The sequence below is a fragment of the Urocitellus parryii genome, chromosome 6 (genome assembly GCF_045843805.1).
Source record: "Urocitellus parryii isolate mUroPar1 chromosome 6, mUroPar1.hap1, whole genome shotgun sequence".
Lineage (NCBI taxonomy): Eukaryota > Metazoa > Chordata > Mammalia > Rodentia > Sciuridae > Urocitellus > Urocitellus parryii.
Genome location: NC_135536.1, coordinates 157136547 through 157154318, shown reverse-complemented (window position 1 = coordinate 157154318; position 17772 = coordinate 157136547). Strand labels below are relative to the sequence as shown.

The 17772-nt window shown below is 38.2% G+C and overlaps 1 protein-coding gene across 2 annotated transcripts in view; it reads left to right on the top strand.

Moving 5' to 3' along the window:
• Positions 1-17772, top strand: part of Sec23b (SEC23 homolog B, COPII component) — a 37368-nt gene that overhangs the window by 14237 nt on the left and 5359 nt on the right. For both annotated transcript variants that reach the window (XM_077799590.1, XM_077799591.1), the window contains exons 10-17: positions 1693-1816; positions 4117-4197; positions 7526-7615; positions 8372-8478; positions 10476-10629; positions 12701-12778; positions 15583-15744; positions 16213-16299. In XM_077799590.1, coding sequence (XP_077655716.1) covers positions 1693-1816; positions 4117-4197; positions 7526-7615; positions 8372-8478; positions 10476-10629; positions 12701-12778; positions 15583-15744; positions 16213-16299 — 883 coding nt within the window. The remainder of the gene's footprint in view (positions 1-1692; positions 1817-4116; positions 4198-7525; positions 7616-8371; positions 8479-10475; positions 10630-12700; positions 12779-15582; positions 15745-16212; positions 16300-17772) is intronic.

Below are 17772 nucleotides of genomic sequence, written 5' to 3'. Positions count from 1 at the left end.
TGTGTAGCTGAAGCAGGCTGAGCTTCTTGCTGAAAATTTGAACAGTATTTTCTCTAACTTCAGTAAGGGATAAAAATCAGTATTCATCAATTAGAAAAATTGTTCCTGTGAAGTCAAGGATTCAGTGTGTTGCAGCAGAGTAAATCTGAAAAGGTTTTTCCCCAGGCTGGTTATTCTCCAATACTGAAAAAGTATGAGAAAAGTTGGACATGTTTTCTTGTTATAGAGAAAACCCAAGTCAAACTCAAGTCTCACCTACTATTTGCACATAACACGGAGCACTGCAATGAACCTACAGTGTGTGTGGGTTTGTCCCCGTCAACAAGCAAGCAATGAGTTCTGCAGTAGATACCAGCTGGGGATCTCTAATTCAATTCAGTCCTGACTCTTCCTATTTGGACACAATGTCATATCACACAAGACTGGCCCCTACCCACTTTAGAAGACACAAGCCCCAAGTTGTTTTATCCAGGCACATGAGTTACTGGCTATAAATTTGGCTTCCCTTAAACTCCTCCTTGGGTTCTATTAATTTGTTCAATCAGCTCACATAGAACTCAGGGAAACACATTTACCAGTTTCTTGTGAAGGGTATTATAAAGGATACAGGTGAAGGGGTGCAAAAGGAGAGGTGTGAGGGAAGGGACATGGAGCTTCCATCCTCTCTGGTACACACTTTCTAGGAACCTGCATGTGTTTGGCTATCTGGAAACTATCTGAACCCTGTCCTTTTAGGTTGTTATGGCAACTGTTACATAAGTATGATTGAAGTATGGCTAACCATGTAGAAATGTCATTGGGCAAAAAGAATATAATTTAATACTAGTTGTCTGGGGAAACCTAGGATAGCTTGTTCGTATTTTTCTTGGCCTTTCTGTACACATTCCATTCTCCTGGGTAAGAGGTAGGCCTTTTGATTTATCAGACAAGATAGGTCATAGAATTTGTTTATGGCCGGTTCTAAGACAGAAAAGTTGGTGGTTAGAGTTTCTGGGATTTGCCTTGGGGAAGAGAAATTCTATTTATATAACTTGCATTGAGGAGGAAGTTAGGCTGGGAATCATGGACAAAAACCCAAGGTATCTATGTCAGTATATACATAAACATCTCTATATGTCTGTAGTAGATAAATATACTTATGTATATATTTATCATAATATCATAATAATCTGTTTAAACTGCTAGGATTGTTGAACAAAGGATACTCTCTTTAAAAAAATCTTTTTGTTTGAAATAATTATGGATTTACAGAAATTATAAATGTGCTGGGAGGTCTCTTCATACTCTTCATCTAGCTCTTCCCCGGGGCAGCATCTTACATAAACATAGTACAATGTCAGTACCAGGAAATGGACTTTGGCACAGTACAGTTAACTGTAGTGCAGACCTTATTTACCTGTACTTTTTTTTTCCTTTTGTATGTGAATAGGTATAATTCTAACAGATTTTATCATCTCTATAGGTTTGTGTAATTGCTATAGTAATCAAGATATATAAGTATTCTTAAGGATTCTTAGTTTAATATTTTAGAAACTTTTTCCCCCCTAAATACAAATTAAACTTGCTGTTCTTTATTTAAGTGAGTTAGTACCTTTACAGACATGGGTTTCTTTTTTTTTTCCTTTGTAAACATCCAGGGAGCATCTGGATGGCTTTCAGTCTTACTAATGTTCACTTTTTCTTTTTTCCTAGAGGCCACATGGTGATGGGAGATTCTTTCAACACTTCTCTCTTCAAGCAGACATTCCAAAGAATCTTTAGTAAAGATTTTAATGGAGATTTCCGAATGGCATTTGGTGCTACTTTAGAAGTAAAGGTATGATAGCCTTTTAAAATGTTAATGGAATTAGAGTGTTGTTACTTTTTTTTTTTTTTGGTACTAGGAATTGAACTCAGGTGTGCTCCACCCCTGAGCTACATCCCTAGCCCTATTTTATTTGTTTTTAAAATATTTATTTTTTAGTTGTTGTTGAACACAATACCTTTATTATTATTTTTTTTTAATATTTATTTTTTAGTTGTAGTTAGACACAATACCTTTATTTCACTTATTTATTTTTTTATGTGGTGCTGAGGATTGAACCTAGGGTCTCGTGCATGCAAGATGAGTGCTCTACCAGCCACAACCCCAGCCCCAATACCTTTATTTTATTTTTTTCTGTGGTGCTAAGGATCGAACCCAGGGCCTCACACATGCTAGGCGAGCACTCTACTGTTGAGCCACAACCCCAGCCCCTATTTATTTATTTTTTAAGAATTTTAAAAAATAGATTTAATTAATTAATTTATTTATTAATTAATTTATTTATTTTTATGCAATTCTGAGGATTGAACACAGTGCCTCACACATGCTTGACAAACACTCCATACTGAACCACAACCCCAGCCCCCTAGCCTTTCTTATTTTTTATTTTGAGATAGGATCTCACTAAGTTGTCCAGACTGGCCTTGAACTTGCGATCCTACTGCCTCAACTTCCCAAGTAGTTGGGATTATAGGCACATGCCACTGCACCCAGCTAGAATGTTGCTGCTTGTTTAATAATCAGACTTCTGGCAACTTCAACTGGACACAGGAATATAGAGGCCAATTAAAATAATCCCTACAAAATTTGCTGTCATCAGGCTGGGGTTGTGGCTCAGCGATAGAGCGTTTGCCCAGTGCAAGTGAGGCCCTGGGTTCAATGCTCAGCACCACATAAAAATAAATAAAATAAAGGTATTTGTCAACTACAACTAAAGAATAAATATTAAAAAAATTTGCTATCATAACATATATCCACCTATCTCTTTTCTCCTGGAGGAGGACCTATGTATTGGTTAGCATTCTAAACAATGAGTTTTTGGTTCCTCTGTAGGCCCTCCTTCACCTTGCTTTAGGACAGTTGAAATTGGGAGGTGGGATAATGGGGTGAGTGTTCTAAGCAGCATTGTGACCTCAGCATAGCAGCCACACAGTAGTCACTAATATAAACTAATACTAATACAAACTGCATTCCATAAGCAGCTTATATTAGTACTTGCCTGAAGAATTATCAGAGTGCTCTAAAACAGCCAGCACTGTGAGTTTTGGTTTGTTTTCCCACATAGGGACTCATCGCTGGAGACAGTTGACTCTGAGTCATTGAGGAAACAATAAAAAGGGCCACTAGAAACTATGGAGAGTTGGAGGTGATCATTAAATCATCTAGGTTAGCCTTTAAACAACATTCTCATATGTTTGAGATTTTTTGTTGTTAAAGAGAAATGGGTGATTTTTTTGTTTTGTTTGTTTTTTTGGTATCAGGGATTGAACCCAATCTTGCTTTACCATTGAGCCATATCCCAGCCCTTTTTATATTTTATTTTGAGACAAATTTTACTAAGTTGTGGAGGCTGGCCTGGAATTTGTGATCCTCCTGTACCAGCCTCCTGAGTTGCTGGGATTACTGAGATGAGCCACCACACCCAGCAGAAATGGATGTTTTTGAAATGAGTTCAGCTTAAAAAATCTAAGCAAGTTGGCCTTGTGTGGGCTTCATGAATTAAGTATTTTTAAAGCAACACAAAACAGTATGTTCACTGGTTAGAAATACATAAATATCAGACATAGCTTTCCTATGTTCATATGTGAATACACGACCATTGAAACTCCCCATCATATAAAACCACAAGAATGGTATCCTAATTAGAATAAATTTTACTCCATGTATATATATGTCAAAATACACTCTACTGTCATATATATCTAAAAAGAACAAATTTTAAAAGTTAGAAAATAAAAATAAAACATGCACACACCAAAAAATATGTAAATAATTGTGACCATATATGGGATTGGAAAAGAATGTAGTTTGTTGGTAGAATTGTTATCTTCTAGGTATATAATTTTAAGGTTTGAAAAGTGAACTGAGAGAGTTGAAAATGCTGTATCATCTTCATGCAGCACCTATAGGCAGATTTTTTTAAAATTTTAATTAATTCAAGTAGCCCTGGAAAAGTTAGTAGGGGAGCAGTTGGATGCTTTAATCCATGTGGGATTTTCTTTTGGTGGAATGACATTGCCATATTTGCCTGTTGTAAGAGCAGGATGGATCTTAGTGATTTTAACGTTTACTCTGTTGTGAATTTATTTTAGACATCTCGGGAACTGAAGATTGCTGGTGCCATTGGTCCATGTGTATCTTTAAACGTGAAAGGACCCTGTGTGTCAGAAAATGTAAGGAAATTCTTCCATCACCCTCACCTGCCCTGGAGTTAACTCATTAGATGAGTCTGAGCACAATGATCTTGTATTGTCACCTATAGTCGGGGGAGAAGGGCTAACCCTCATTGATGGCAACTCTGAGAGATGGTGTTAGAGAGAAAGAAACTGACAGGTCACAGAGGTTAGAGTCTTGCTCAGAATCAGAGCTGACATGTAGAAGCTAGATCCCAGGTCCCCCTGACTCCACAACCCATGCGTGAGTGACTGTTGAGGAGCCACAGGCTTCCCCTACAGTAAAGGCAACCATTCAGCAGAATCCTTCAGGGATTCTATATGCTTGCTGCCCTTAGAGTTGATATCTTTGCTTCACTCTCAGCTAATAATGGGCCTTCCTACAACAGAGACTGCCATGAATTGGTTAGGCAGCAGATGATACTGTTACATATACAGACATTGTTTTTTCTAGTAATAATTTGTGAGTATATGTGAACCAATTCAGTCATCACTTGGGAGAGTGGCTTTACTGATGACCCACATCCTCTTATTATATATACTTCAGCTACCAAAAAGCAAAGCTTTTGGTCTGATGCAGCATGGTCCCAGGTGGGGATGACATAGTCATGTCCTTCCCTCATGGTCATCTTTCATGGGTGGGTGGACTGTAGAACCAATTGAGTTCAGGGCATCACTCCCTTTCAGTAATTGTGTAGCCCTGGCAAAATACTCAGTTGCTCTGTAATTCAATATCTTTATCTGGCAAATGGGACAATAACAATGCCTACTTCACAGCCTTGTTAGGAGGAGTAAATAAGGTAGATCAGGTAAAGCAGTTGGGACAGGGCCTGACATACCGGAGGCCTACTTGAGATGTTCTGTTTCACTGTATCATCTTTGTCTTCATCAGAACAAACATTCACAAGTTACTACACAGATTAAACTTTTGTCAAGCTTGACAGAGGAAAGACAGTTTGAGTGAACATTCCTGTAGTTCCCTGGGTGGGGCAGATTGCTACCCAAAAGCCCATCTGAAGAGTCACTCATTACCCCAGAGTGCCAAAGGACTTGTATTCCTATTTTCTGGCAGGGCTTTGGAAAGGCTGCCTATACCAGAGTATTTTCCATAGACTTAAAATATGCCTGGTGAAGTCTTTGTGAAGTAGGTTAAGAAGACATTTTTATGAAGTAGTACAATTAGCTGTTCCAATAGAGTTAAGCCCTGAAAGTTTTGATTGGCGGTGCAGATACAAAGAGAAAGATCTAATTTTCAAGCATACAGAGAAGTTTTAAGGAAGAATTTCTGTTCAGCATTGTCAGTTGTTAACAGTTTGCCATAATTTAGCTGTGTCCTCTTTTCTTGCCACACTTGCCTTATCTTTTTGATTAGCATTTCCTTGACACAGTAGCTTTACCAACCTTTTTTTTTTTTTTTAATAACAGTGGGGATTAAACCCAGGGGCACTCTACCCTTGTGCTACACATCTACCCCTTTTAAAAACTTTTTATTTTGAGGCAGAGTTTTGCTAAGTTTCTGAGGCTGGCCTCAAACTTGGGATTTTTTTTTTCTGAGCCTCCTCAATTGTGTGATTACAGGCATGCACCACTGTGCCCAGCTATACTTAGTGTTTAAAAAAATCTAGAATAGTCTTCATCTTTTTGTTCATTTGTGTATATTCTTTTCCTTTAAAAAAAAAAAAAACATGAGATTGATTTATTGAAGAGATAGTGCCAGAGGTCTTCTCTAATAGGATGTCTCACATTCTTGATATGTCTGATGGTTTCCTTGAAGGAGTGAGTCTCTGTGTTGTTTCTTTTCTCTCTGTATTTCTTGAGAAGCAAAAGTTTTTAAAGGTGTGATTAAATTCAGTTTGCAAACAGCTTAATGGTTTTAGCATCTGTTGATTATCTTCACTTGAATCAAATTATTTCACTAGAAATTATAAAATGATGGTTTTCTAATTCTATTTTTGTACTTTTTCCAATAAAGTCATTTAAATGCTTAAGTAAGGCATTTGTATATTAGAGAGAAATTGTTATTCTGGACACTGGAGAGTTGTACCATTGCTGAGTCCAGTGCCTAGAGAAGGAGCTAGTGAAGAAAGAAGGGAAGACCCATAAGCTCCTTTGACTTCTTGGCCATTTTTGCTGGGTTTTGCCCTTCACCTTCCAGTGGATGTGAAATCCCTGCTTCTTTTAGAGAATACCTCTAAAATGGAAGCTGAACACCTACAAATCCATCCATCTCACAGTCTTGCATAAGAGGTGCTGACAAAACAGAGTGCCCTCCCTGCTCTCTATCTTAGAACTGCTGTGCAATTTCACTTAAGAATCTTTCCTCTCCACTCAAACTGTCACCTCCCTGAGATCGCTGGTTCTGTGGCCAGGTATGGAGGGCCCTGGCATGGCTCCACACCAGACAGATGTCAGTTGTACACTCAGCTGACAGTGTGCAGTGTGGGTGGAGTCGAGTAACATAGATGACTCTATTAATGTCTAAGCATGGTACTTTCTAAGCAAAGCATTCTGCATCCAGATAAGGTGTGGTGCCAGCTCCTCTATGATGATAGAATATATTTCAGGGTCTGGTAATCTCATTTGATGTTTCTAGGTGTTTTTTTATATTTGTGTTGTTTCCTTGTAGATATTGTTATTAAAACAATGTCAAATTCATGTTTAAGGGAACCTCATATTTATCCCTGGGAGCCATTCATCGAATCAGTAAAAAGCAGCCTTCACACCATTATGATCTCCTTTGTTTCCTTACTGACAATTTATATATAGCTTTTACCAAAAAAAAAAAAAAAAAGAAGTATTTTACAGCTAAAGTTCTGCCACTCTTTTATTTCTTACCCTAATAGTGATGGTGTCAGAAGTATATAGAACTTTCAAAAAAAGCCAGGTGCAGTGGTGCAATCCTGAAATTTCAGCTGCTTTGAAGACTAAGGTGGAAGGATCATGAGTTTACTAAAGTGAGGTGCTAAGCAACTCAGTGAGACCCTGTCTCTAAAAAAATGCAAAATAGGGCTGGGGATGTGGTAGAGTGGTCAAGTGCCCCTGAGTTCAATCCCTGGTACCAAAAAAAAAAAAAAAATTTTTTTTTTCAAAAATAAGTAGATAATTCTAATATATGTGATGTAATGAAAATTGTTTAGAGTGCCAATCTAAAAAACTTTAAAAATTTTAAAGTGCTTTGAATATAAATGTTAAGGATTTTTCTGGTCTGTAATATAAATTTTTACCTCAGAGTTCATGTTCTAAGTGTCCTGATCTGTTCATCAGCATTTTTCTTTAACAGTTAACCGTAGAGTTGTGTTTTTGTGTTTTAAATTCTTCTCATCTGTAGGAGCTTGGTGTTGGTGGCACGAGTCAGTGGAAAATCTGTGGTCTGGATCCTACATCTACACTTGGCATCTACTTTGAAGTTGTCAATCAGGTGGGTTGGATACAAGCCACTATTCCTTGATTACTTTCTCCACAAAAAAGTAGTGACTTTATATTGTTTTAGGCCTGATGCTGGTATGGTATAATCTTTTAATATTCTATCCAGGGCTTAGTCAGATTCAGACAGCAAGTTAATTTTATCACTCTATTGTTGAACTGATAGGTCATTTTACCAGCCATTACTCTTCATTGTAATGTTAGAGAATTTCTCCAATATTTTATTAAGAGAAATTGCAAACATGGAGAAATTAAAAAAAAGTTTTATAGTGAATACCCACATATCTACCAGGTAGATCTGTAATTAAGATTTTACTATAGTTGCTTTGTTATATGTATGTCTATCTTATTTCTTATGCATTTCAGAGCAACTTACAATCATAGTTGTATCTCTCCCTAAACATTTCAGCATATATATTGTTAACTGGGATTCAATTTTGCTTTGTTTTTTCCCCCAGTGCTGGGAATTGAACCCAAGGCCTTGAATGCATGCTAAGCATGTGTTCTACCCCTTAGCTGTAGCCCCAGACCAAGGAGTAATGGATGTGGTTCTTCTTTCTTTCTTTTTTTTTTTTTTTTTTTTTTGAGGTAAAAGTTATGTACAGTGAAATGAATGTGCAGGTCCAAAATGTACTATTCAGAATGCATCAAGATCCTCACCATGTTAGCTGTCAATTGTAGAGGAGCACAGTGGGCCCTGACTGAGTCATGCCTATGATAGTAACCAAGTGTGTGGCCTCTCAACTTGCAGCACAATGCCCCGATCCCCCAAGGAGGCAGAGGTGCCATCCAGTTTGTCACGCAGTATCAGCACTCCAGTACCCAGAAGCGCATCCGTGTGACCACCATTGCCCGAAAGTGAGCCACTCTGTTTCCTTTCTGTTGAATCACTGGTTAATGGTTTTTCTGTGAAGAGATAGTTTAGCATTTATGAGTTTTTCTTTCTGATTCCATTGAATGGTTCAGAAGAAGAGGATTCATTCTTGGCTAGCCCTTTTGGGTCTTTGAGCACTTGCCTAGGGTAATCAGTTTTCAGTAAGAATGTAGTTCATTGGAAATTATCTAATATGATTTTGTTTATTAGCTAAGTCATAAATACATACTTCTTATTAAAGATTTAAGCAGAATATAAATGTATTTATGTGGGTTCCATATCCATAGATTCAGCCAACCTCAAATGGGAAATATTTTTTAAAAAATCTATACTGAACATATACAGACTTTTTTCTTATCATTCCCTAAACAATGCAGTATTAACAACTATTTACATACCATTTTTATTGTGTTACATATTATAAGTAATCTAAAAATGATTTAAAGTATGCCAGGCACGGTGGCACATGCTTATAATCCCAGTGGCTTGAGAGGCTGAGGCAGGAGGACCACAAGTTCAAAGGCCAGCCTCAGCAACTTAACAAGACCCTAAGCAAGTTGCAAACCTATCTCAAAATAAAAAATAAAAGGGCTGGAGATGTGGCTCAGTGGTTAAGCACCTCTGGGTTCAATCCCTGGTAGTAATAGTAGTAGTAGTAATAGTAATAGTAATAATACTAATAATAAATGGAAGAATGTACATAAATTATTGCAATTTTATATAAGAAACTTGAGCATCCATGAATTTTGATAAATGAGGGGGAGCTTAGTACCATTCTCCAATGGATCCAAGAGATGACTGTATGTTTATGGGTCTTTCCACTTATTTTCCCCAGAGGTTCTGTTACTTCCCATTTCTGTGAAGTTATATATCATATATGTTTGTATTTATTTGCAGGCCTATCTCTGACTTATTTTAATGGTTACATAGGATTGCATGGTTTGGATAGGATACATCACTCCTCAATTTTTTTTTCAGGGGGTGGGTACCAGGGATTGAACTCAGGGGCACTCGACCACTGAGCCACATCCCCAATCCTATGTTATATTTTATTTAGAGATAGGGTCTCACTGAGTTACTTTAGCGCCTCACTTCTGCTGAGGCTGGCTTTGAACTCGCCATCCTTCTGCCCTAGCACCCTGAGCTGCTGGGATTATTAGTGTGCGCCACCATGAGTTGGGTGCTCATCATTCCTCTATTAAAAAGACGTTTCAAGTCCTGCCTTCTCACAGTGATGCATTTATATTTTTAGGTCTTTGCACACACAGGTATTTCTTTCCAGCCCTTCAGACAATAAAATTTTGGATACTTCAGAACTATTCTCTTAAGTGGCCAATTTGTGTTCTCCCCAGTAGTCTAAGAAGAATGCCCTGTTGCCTCATTTATAATGGATATTATCGATTTTAAAAAATATATATTTTTAGTTGTAGATAGAAACAGTTTATTTTATTTTTTTATGTGGTGCTGAGGATCGAACCTAGTGCCTCATGTGTACTAGGCAGGTGCTCTACACTGAGCCACAATCCCAGCCTCGATATTACAATTTTTAAAAATATTTTTTCAGTTGTTGATGGTCACAATATCTTTATTTTTATTTATTTGTTTATCTAATGTAGTGCTAAGGATTGAATCCAGGGTCTCATGAGTGAAAGACAAGCACTCTACCACTGAGCTACAACCCCAGCCTGATATTACCAATTTTTAACATGCAAATATAAAACAATATCCTACTTTCTCCCCCCACCCCATTATCAATGAGTTAAATGCTTCTTTTTTCTATAATTTTTCTTTAGAATTTATAGCCTTCAGAGGTCACATTAAGGTTATTGAGAATATATTAAACTCCAGTGACTCTTAGTGAAAGCACAGTTCAAATCTCTGTTGTCTTAGATGAAGATACAGGATTGTGTTTATCCAAATGGAGATCTGGCCTTCTGATCATTCTTGAATGTATGTGTGGCACTAACTCTGAAATTGTCAGTTGGGCAGATGCACAGAGTCAGCTCAGGCACATAGAAGCTGCATTTGACCAGGAGGCTGCAGCAGTTTTGATGGCACGGCTTGGAGTGTTCCGGGCAGAATCAGAGGAGGGGCCCGATGTGCTCCGATGGTTGGACCGACAACTCATCCGACTGGTAAAGTGGGAATAATGGCATTAGATTCAGTCTTTTTCTCTGTTCCACTTTTGAGAAAATTGTCTTTTAACCCTATTATTTTATATAATTTATCAGCAAGAATTTATCAATTACTTACCTTATGCCAAACACTTGATTATTTTGAGATTGATATGAAAGAAGTATTCACTGCACATTTCTCCCTCAAAGACTGACACTGTAGTGAGATGAAACAACATGCACAGAACGTTTGGAGAGTGATGCAAATCTGTGCATGTTATGAGTTGAATTAGATGAGTCATTTTGTGAATGCTATGGTCCTGTATTTTCCATATCTGGAAGGTGATTTTTGGAAACAGGGACCTAAACACACTGAGTTTAGGGAAATGCCTCATGTTGTTAGTTTGGGTCTAAGAGGAGGGAGATCACACAATAATGAAGGGAAGGTTTTATATGAAGAATTATTAAAACAGAGGAGTAGGTTAAGGAGAGGTTAGCTACTGAGAAGCAAAGAGAACTGGCAGATATAAGGCACAGACCTGACTTCTAGTGCTGAGGTAGAGCACTCTCTCCCCGGCCAAGGCTGGTCCAGATTGTGGCTGTGGCTCAATGACTCCTTCATACCAGAGAACTTGCCATGGTGCTGTGCCAGAGGGACTTGCTAGAAACAGTCTAGAATTTGACAAAATTCATCATCTGGGTACTAGAGAAGGCTATTCACAGAGAAGTATCTCAGTAGAGGTACATGAGATGCTGGAGTATCTACTGGCTATGTGTACTCTAGGATCTCAGCACTGGAAAGGCCACAGAGATATAGGGACCTGGTGCTAAAGCAGCTGCCACATGACCACACTGGTACTCAGCAAGTACCACTTGACTCCTCATCCTCTTCTGGCAAAGCTGAACATCATGCCAACTGGCAAAGTAGTTAAAGGGCCCATATTCATTTCACAGCAGGCAGAAGGAGTAAATTTGGAGCCACAAAGCAGTTAATTGATAATTGGCCTACTACATAATCTTACTTTCTCAGAGATCACAGCATATATTTGTGATTTAAAGCTTAGGGAAGAAACCTATTTAATTTTGTTTAGTCCTCTATTCGCCCTTACTATCTCATGGAATCATTTATCAGTAAATATTAATACTTAAAACAAAACTTGAAAATTGTTCCTCTAGATTTCAAAGGGAGGATAGATGATCAGAGGTTGGCAAAGGCTACATGTGGGAATTGAGCCTTGAATCAAATTTTTTTATAACGAGTAGGATAATAGGAGAGAAGGCAAGACATGGCAGGTGGATCCAGCCTGTGGGAGGTAGCTGTACCTTTCAGCTTATGCTGGAATCATTGGAGAAACCACTGTCAAAGGAGGGTGAAGGTACACCTTGACTGCAGAGAGCCAAGAACTAACCTCTGAGCAGTCCATTGTTAGGAGGAGAAAGAAACAAGGAGCCTGTAAAGAAGACAGGGAAGACTTGTTGGAGAAACATAGGAAAGTGGTATTTTAGCAACTGAAAGAATATTTCAAGAAGTTTGGGAAACTGACTTATATCAGCTCAAGAAGATGAGAACTATGAGAAGTCATGAAACTTATTAGAAAGAAGGTAATTGTTAGAGAAGGGGTTTCTTTAACTGGTGGACAGCCTAGTTCTCTAGTGGCTGAGGAAGTATGTGATCAGAAATTAAGCCAGGAAGAGTAAACAATGTGGTTTTGAAACCTGTCATTGAAAGAAGGGGAAACTGAATTGTAGTATGAGAGAATGCCAGGGTGTGTCTGTAATTGCTGGTTTATAGTCTTGAGGGTTTTCACATGGAAGAGGCACCTGAGATAGCTCTTCTAGCCCCTTGGTGGTCAGATGCACCTTGGGCCAGCATTACTTGAGAGCTGGCTAGGCATACAGAATCTCTATCTCCTCCTGAAAAGAGCAGTTTAACAAGAGCTCTGGTGATTTCTCTGCTCTTACTCTGAGAAGTGCTGGTCTAGAACACAAGAAAATGGCAGACGTAAGGTTGTAACATAGCTTATAGTATTGAAATTTTTCTTCAGGTGACACTAAGATTTTTCTATTTTCTTTTTAAATTTTCTTTCTCTAGTGTCAGAAGTTTGGACAGTATAACAAAGAAGACCCCACTTCTTTTAGGTTATCAGATTCCTTTTCTCTATATCCTCAGGTAAGAAATATATATTTTTAGGGGATGGGGATGGAGCACAACGATAGAGCACTTTTCTGGCATGCACAGGGCCCTAGATTCCATCCCCAGCATTGCAAAAGAAAAAGAAAAAATAAATAAAAAATAATTATAGAACAAAAAGTTATGATTGAAATAAATCTGTCATTGGGGTAAAGTGAAGACTTTTTATGTTTTGAGACTCAACTGTAGGTATAAAAGGTTATTCTACTTTTATGAACCCTTTTCCTATCTATAAATGAGGAAATAGAACTTGCGCAGTGGGTGACTATGGGGTAGGGGTGACATGAACTGAGGCCAGTCAGGTATTAAATATCTAGCATGGTGTCAGGCACCTGCAGCACTTTATAAATGTGAGCCTGCTGGCAGTGGGGAGCCTGTGACTTTCAGGAGCCTATGTCTGAATGACTGAGGCCTTGAGGTATTGTGGGAAGAGTCCTGGACAGGCCAGTCAGGGTGGAACTCTAACACTGGCCCTGCAGCTGCTGATCTTCGTTGAAATCAGAAACCACTGTGGGTTTTTGTATCCTCATCTTTAGAAGGGAGGAGGTGATCTGGAGAACTGGTTTGTAATCTCTTTAAAGCCACGTAATCCTTTCTTCCCGAGGACTTTTCCTCAAAGGCCAGTATATAAAGCTGACAGACTGGTGCTGCTCTGTCCTCATGTACCACCCACCGGCTGAGTCACATCAGAGCCTCTGACCCCAAAGCCCCAAAGATTCACTAAGAATCTGAAGAGCACAGTTTAGAAACCAGCAGTTCAGATGGTTTCTAAGATTCCTTATGTCAAGGCATTCTAGGATGGGGTTGGTTGAGAGTCTAGTCTCTGGAGCCAAATGCCTGGGTTATAGTCCAGCTCTGCCACTCAGATGTGAGGTGACATTGGGCAACTTGCTTACCCCTCTGTACCTCAGTTTCCTTACCTATAAACTAAGGATGGCAAGAGAACCCACATGGGCTTATTGGAAGGACTAAATCATTCTTGGGGCTGGAGTTGTAGCTCAACGTAGAGTGCTTGCCTCGTATGTGTGAGGCACCAGGTTTAATTCCCAACACCACATATAAGTAAGCAAATAAAATAAAGGTCCATCAACAACTAAAAAAAAAAAATTTAAAAAACCACATTTCTTCATCGCATAGGTTTTTTTTTTTTTTTTTTTGAGAGAGAGAGAGAGAAAGAGAGAGAATTTTTTTTTAATATTTATTTTTTAGTTTTCGGTGGACACAACATCTTTGTTTATATGTGTTGCTGAGGATCGAACCCGGGCCGCACGCATGCCAGGCAGGCATGCTACCACTTGAGCCACATCCCCAGCCCCCAAAAAACACATTTTTAAAAAAAATAATAATAATTCTTTTCAAGTCCTTTGTGCCTGGTACATAAGATGCCTTAAATGTCAGCCCACATTATTTAGGAACCTATGGTTTAGTATATGGTGAGTTAGAAACTTAATACTTCTAAATGCAGCTCCTTTTCATGTTCTAGCAACTCTTTAGAGTGAGCTAACCATCTGCTGTGCCCTCTCTAATTCTTAGGATAAAGAACATACGTTTCCAGTGTCATCTCTTGTGCCATTCTCCCCTGTACTTAACCTCCCTCCAACTAACCAGTCTATCCTGAGCTCTCATCTACCATTCCTGTACACAGACTCCCCTTCTCCATCCCTCCTCATACCCAATTCTGGCCTCCTCATGCGTGTCTTTCAAAGTATATCCTCAGGCCTTATAGCTTTGGGAAGTCTCCTGCTGGACTCCCTTCCCCAAGCCCATTTTCTTGCACCCTGGCTCATAATTCAAAAGCTCCATTTGTGTCTTTTCCTCACTGGATTTAATTTCTTTGAGAGAAAATTACATCACAACCCAGGAACTCTGGAAAAAATGATTCTTTGCTCTCCCATTTTATATGGAAGCTTTGAAATATCCAGAAATGCTTAAAAAAAGGCGGGGGAGAAAGAACAAGACAATAAACTTCCTTGCCGGGCCTGATGGTACACGTCCGTAGTCCCAGTGGTGTGGGAGGTTGAGGCAGGAGGATCACAAATTTGAAGCCAGCCTCAGCAATTTATCAAGGCCCTCAGCAATTTAATGAGACCCTGTCTCAAAATAAAAAATAAAGAGGGCTGGAGATATAGCTCAGTGATTAAAAGGCCCTGAGTTTAATCTCTGGTACCAAACATAAATAAACAAATAAATGAAATTTTCTAACTGGGGGCAGTGGTACACACCTATAATCCCAAGTGGCTCAGGAGGCTGAGACAGGAGGATCACAAGTTCAAAGCCAGCCTCAGCAACTTAGTGAGGCTCAAAGCAACTTAGTGAGATCATCTGGAGATAAAAAATAAAAAGGGCTGGGGATATGGCTCTATGATTAAGTGCCCAAAGGGTTTAATACCTGGTACCAAAACAAAACAACAACAGAAAAAACTTTCTTAAAAATTTTTAATCATGGTAAAAAACACATAACATAGAATGTACCTTCTTATGTTTTAAAAGTACAATGTGTAATATTAAGTACATTAGTGTACTTAATATTGTACTTAATGTTGTGCAGCAGATCTCTAGAATTTCTCATCTTGAAAACTAAAACTCTACACCTGTTAAACAACAACTCCTCCTTTTCCTCTTCCCTTACTCCTTGGTGTCACCTTCTGCTTCTTTCTTTGTGAACCCAGAGGCCTTCTATTAGAATCTGGGTTCTCCTGTTTCACAAACCTTAGGTGGATCCACTTTGTGTATCCAAGGTTGTAACTATGTGCATTCGTCTTTTTTTTCCTTGGTAAATGCAGTTCATGTTCCATCTTAGAAGATCTCCATTTCTTCAAGTGTTTAACAACAGTCCTGATGAGTCGTCCTATTATAGACACCACTTTGCCAGGCAGGATCTGACTCAGTCTCTCATCATGATCCAGCCCATTCTCTACTCCTACTCATTCCACGGGCCACCAGAGGTAAGGCTGGATGTGCATGCTCTTCTTTATTTTTAATGTAACGAAAGTATTTTTAAATTAAAATAAAAATCATAATAAAAGTATTTTGTAGTAAACTGTTAAGACTTGTATAAAATTCTGTTTTTCATGTAGGCAACCCCATTCCCTCTCAACTACAGCTCAAATAGATTTGAGAGAAACATTGGATTCATTAAATAGATTTCTAGCACAAAACTGAGAAAGTTTAAAATGATTTCTGGTTTCTAGATCTCAAGGTATCATTAAATTCTCATCCCAATTGATAAAGGATTGTTTGGGACCTCTGTCTGTGAAGTTGAGACTTAAAACCACATAGTTAGAAACCAGAAAGTGGTGGAAAACGTTTGTAAATAGCTTTCTTCACTGTTCAGCAAGCTCTGGGTGTGGGATTAGAGTGGTTGCTGTGTGGGGAAGAAGGAAGACCAATGACATATCTCCTTTTTTCCTTAGCCAGTTCTCTTGGATAGCAGCAGCATTCTGGCAGACAGAATTTTGCTGATGGATACTTTCTTCCAAATTGTCATTTATCTTGGTGAGGTAAGATGGTATTATTAGTTTCTTTACTGACTTATTTTTTTTCTTGCTATTTATTTTATTTATTTATTTTTTTAATGCATTTGAAACAAGAATTTGAGCTTAGAGCCTAGTGTAGTGGCACATGCCGGTAATATCAGTGACTCAGGAAGCTAAAGCAGGAGGATTGCAAGTTTGAGGTCAGCTTCAGCAACTTGGGGAGGACCTGTCTCAAAAATAAAAAGGTTTGGAGATGTAGCTCATTGGTAAAGCACTCTTGTGTTTAATCTCTAGTAAGTGGCACCCTTCCACTGCCACCTCCCCTCACCACACAAAATTGGTCTTAGGAAAATACACAGTTTAATATAATGAATATCATGACTTTAATTCTAAATGAGACAAAAATCTTTTTTCAGGTCTGTGGGATATTTGTATGTTTTGTGTGTTTAATATATTTGTTAGTAAATCTCAGGTATCTTTTAAATCACTGTAATTGATTACTTTATGAAGTAAATTTTAGGCAAGACCAGTTTATTCTTTAGTAAACTTTTTATGCATACTACTGTCCTTTCAGTGTTATATTAGAGTTATGTTTGGGGCTATATTTTTTCTTGGATGAAATAACATAAAAAAACATTACTCTGGTTCTGTGGATCCTTTAATTGGCTGTGTATGGCTTCCAGGAAAGTATCCATTTATTAAAGAAGTGGATTCCAAAGGGGAATGGTTCCTCTGAATTATTTGCATCTTTATGAGAGAAAAATCCTTTTATTGAGTATTATATTCAGCAATGATGGATTTTCTCTTGTTCATTATTTACATTCAGTAAATTGCTTAGGCACTTGATTTGACTTCCTAGAGTCTCAATATTAGAAGTGATTTTGAATGTCTTGAGAAGATAATGTTTTAGAATTAACCTAGGAAATATTAGTTTTCTAATACTAGTCAATATTTTTTATCTTGAAACTTTTTTCAGCATGTTAAACACCCACTCTGCCTGCCACTTGATCAGCTAACTGCTCTTACTAACAGTATAACCTCATTTGGCCTCAGCTCACCCCTTATAGATATTTAATACAGCCCCCAGTCTTATTCATTCATATATTTGTTAAGCACCTTCTGTGAGCAAGTTAGGGCTTCTAAAGACAAAATCAATAATATTGTTTTTGCTCTCCCAAATCCCTAAGTCTACTGGTTTTGGGGGTTCTTATGAACTCTTGGACCCAAGTGAGCTTATAGGCATTTCTTCCAGGTCACCAGTCAGTAAAAAAATTAAGACTAGGAAATGGTAATTGACAATTTTGAGAAGACCAGGAGAGCAGGCTGTGGAAGGAGCCATCTAAAGAGGGTCCTCTGATGTTATATTTATAGTTCTGTTGCTAAAACTCATTGAACACTTGCTATATCTTTTGGGTTTTCCTCTCCATTTTTTTCTTTTTTTGTATCCCTAAAATAAAAGGAGAAAGAACTCTAATTTACCCATAAGATACACAGATT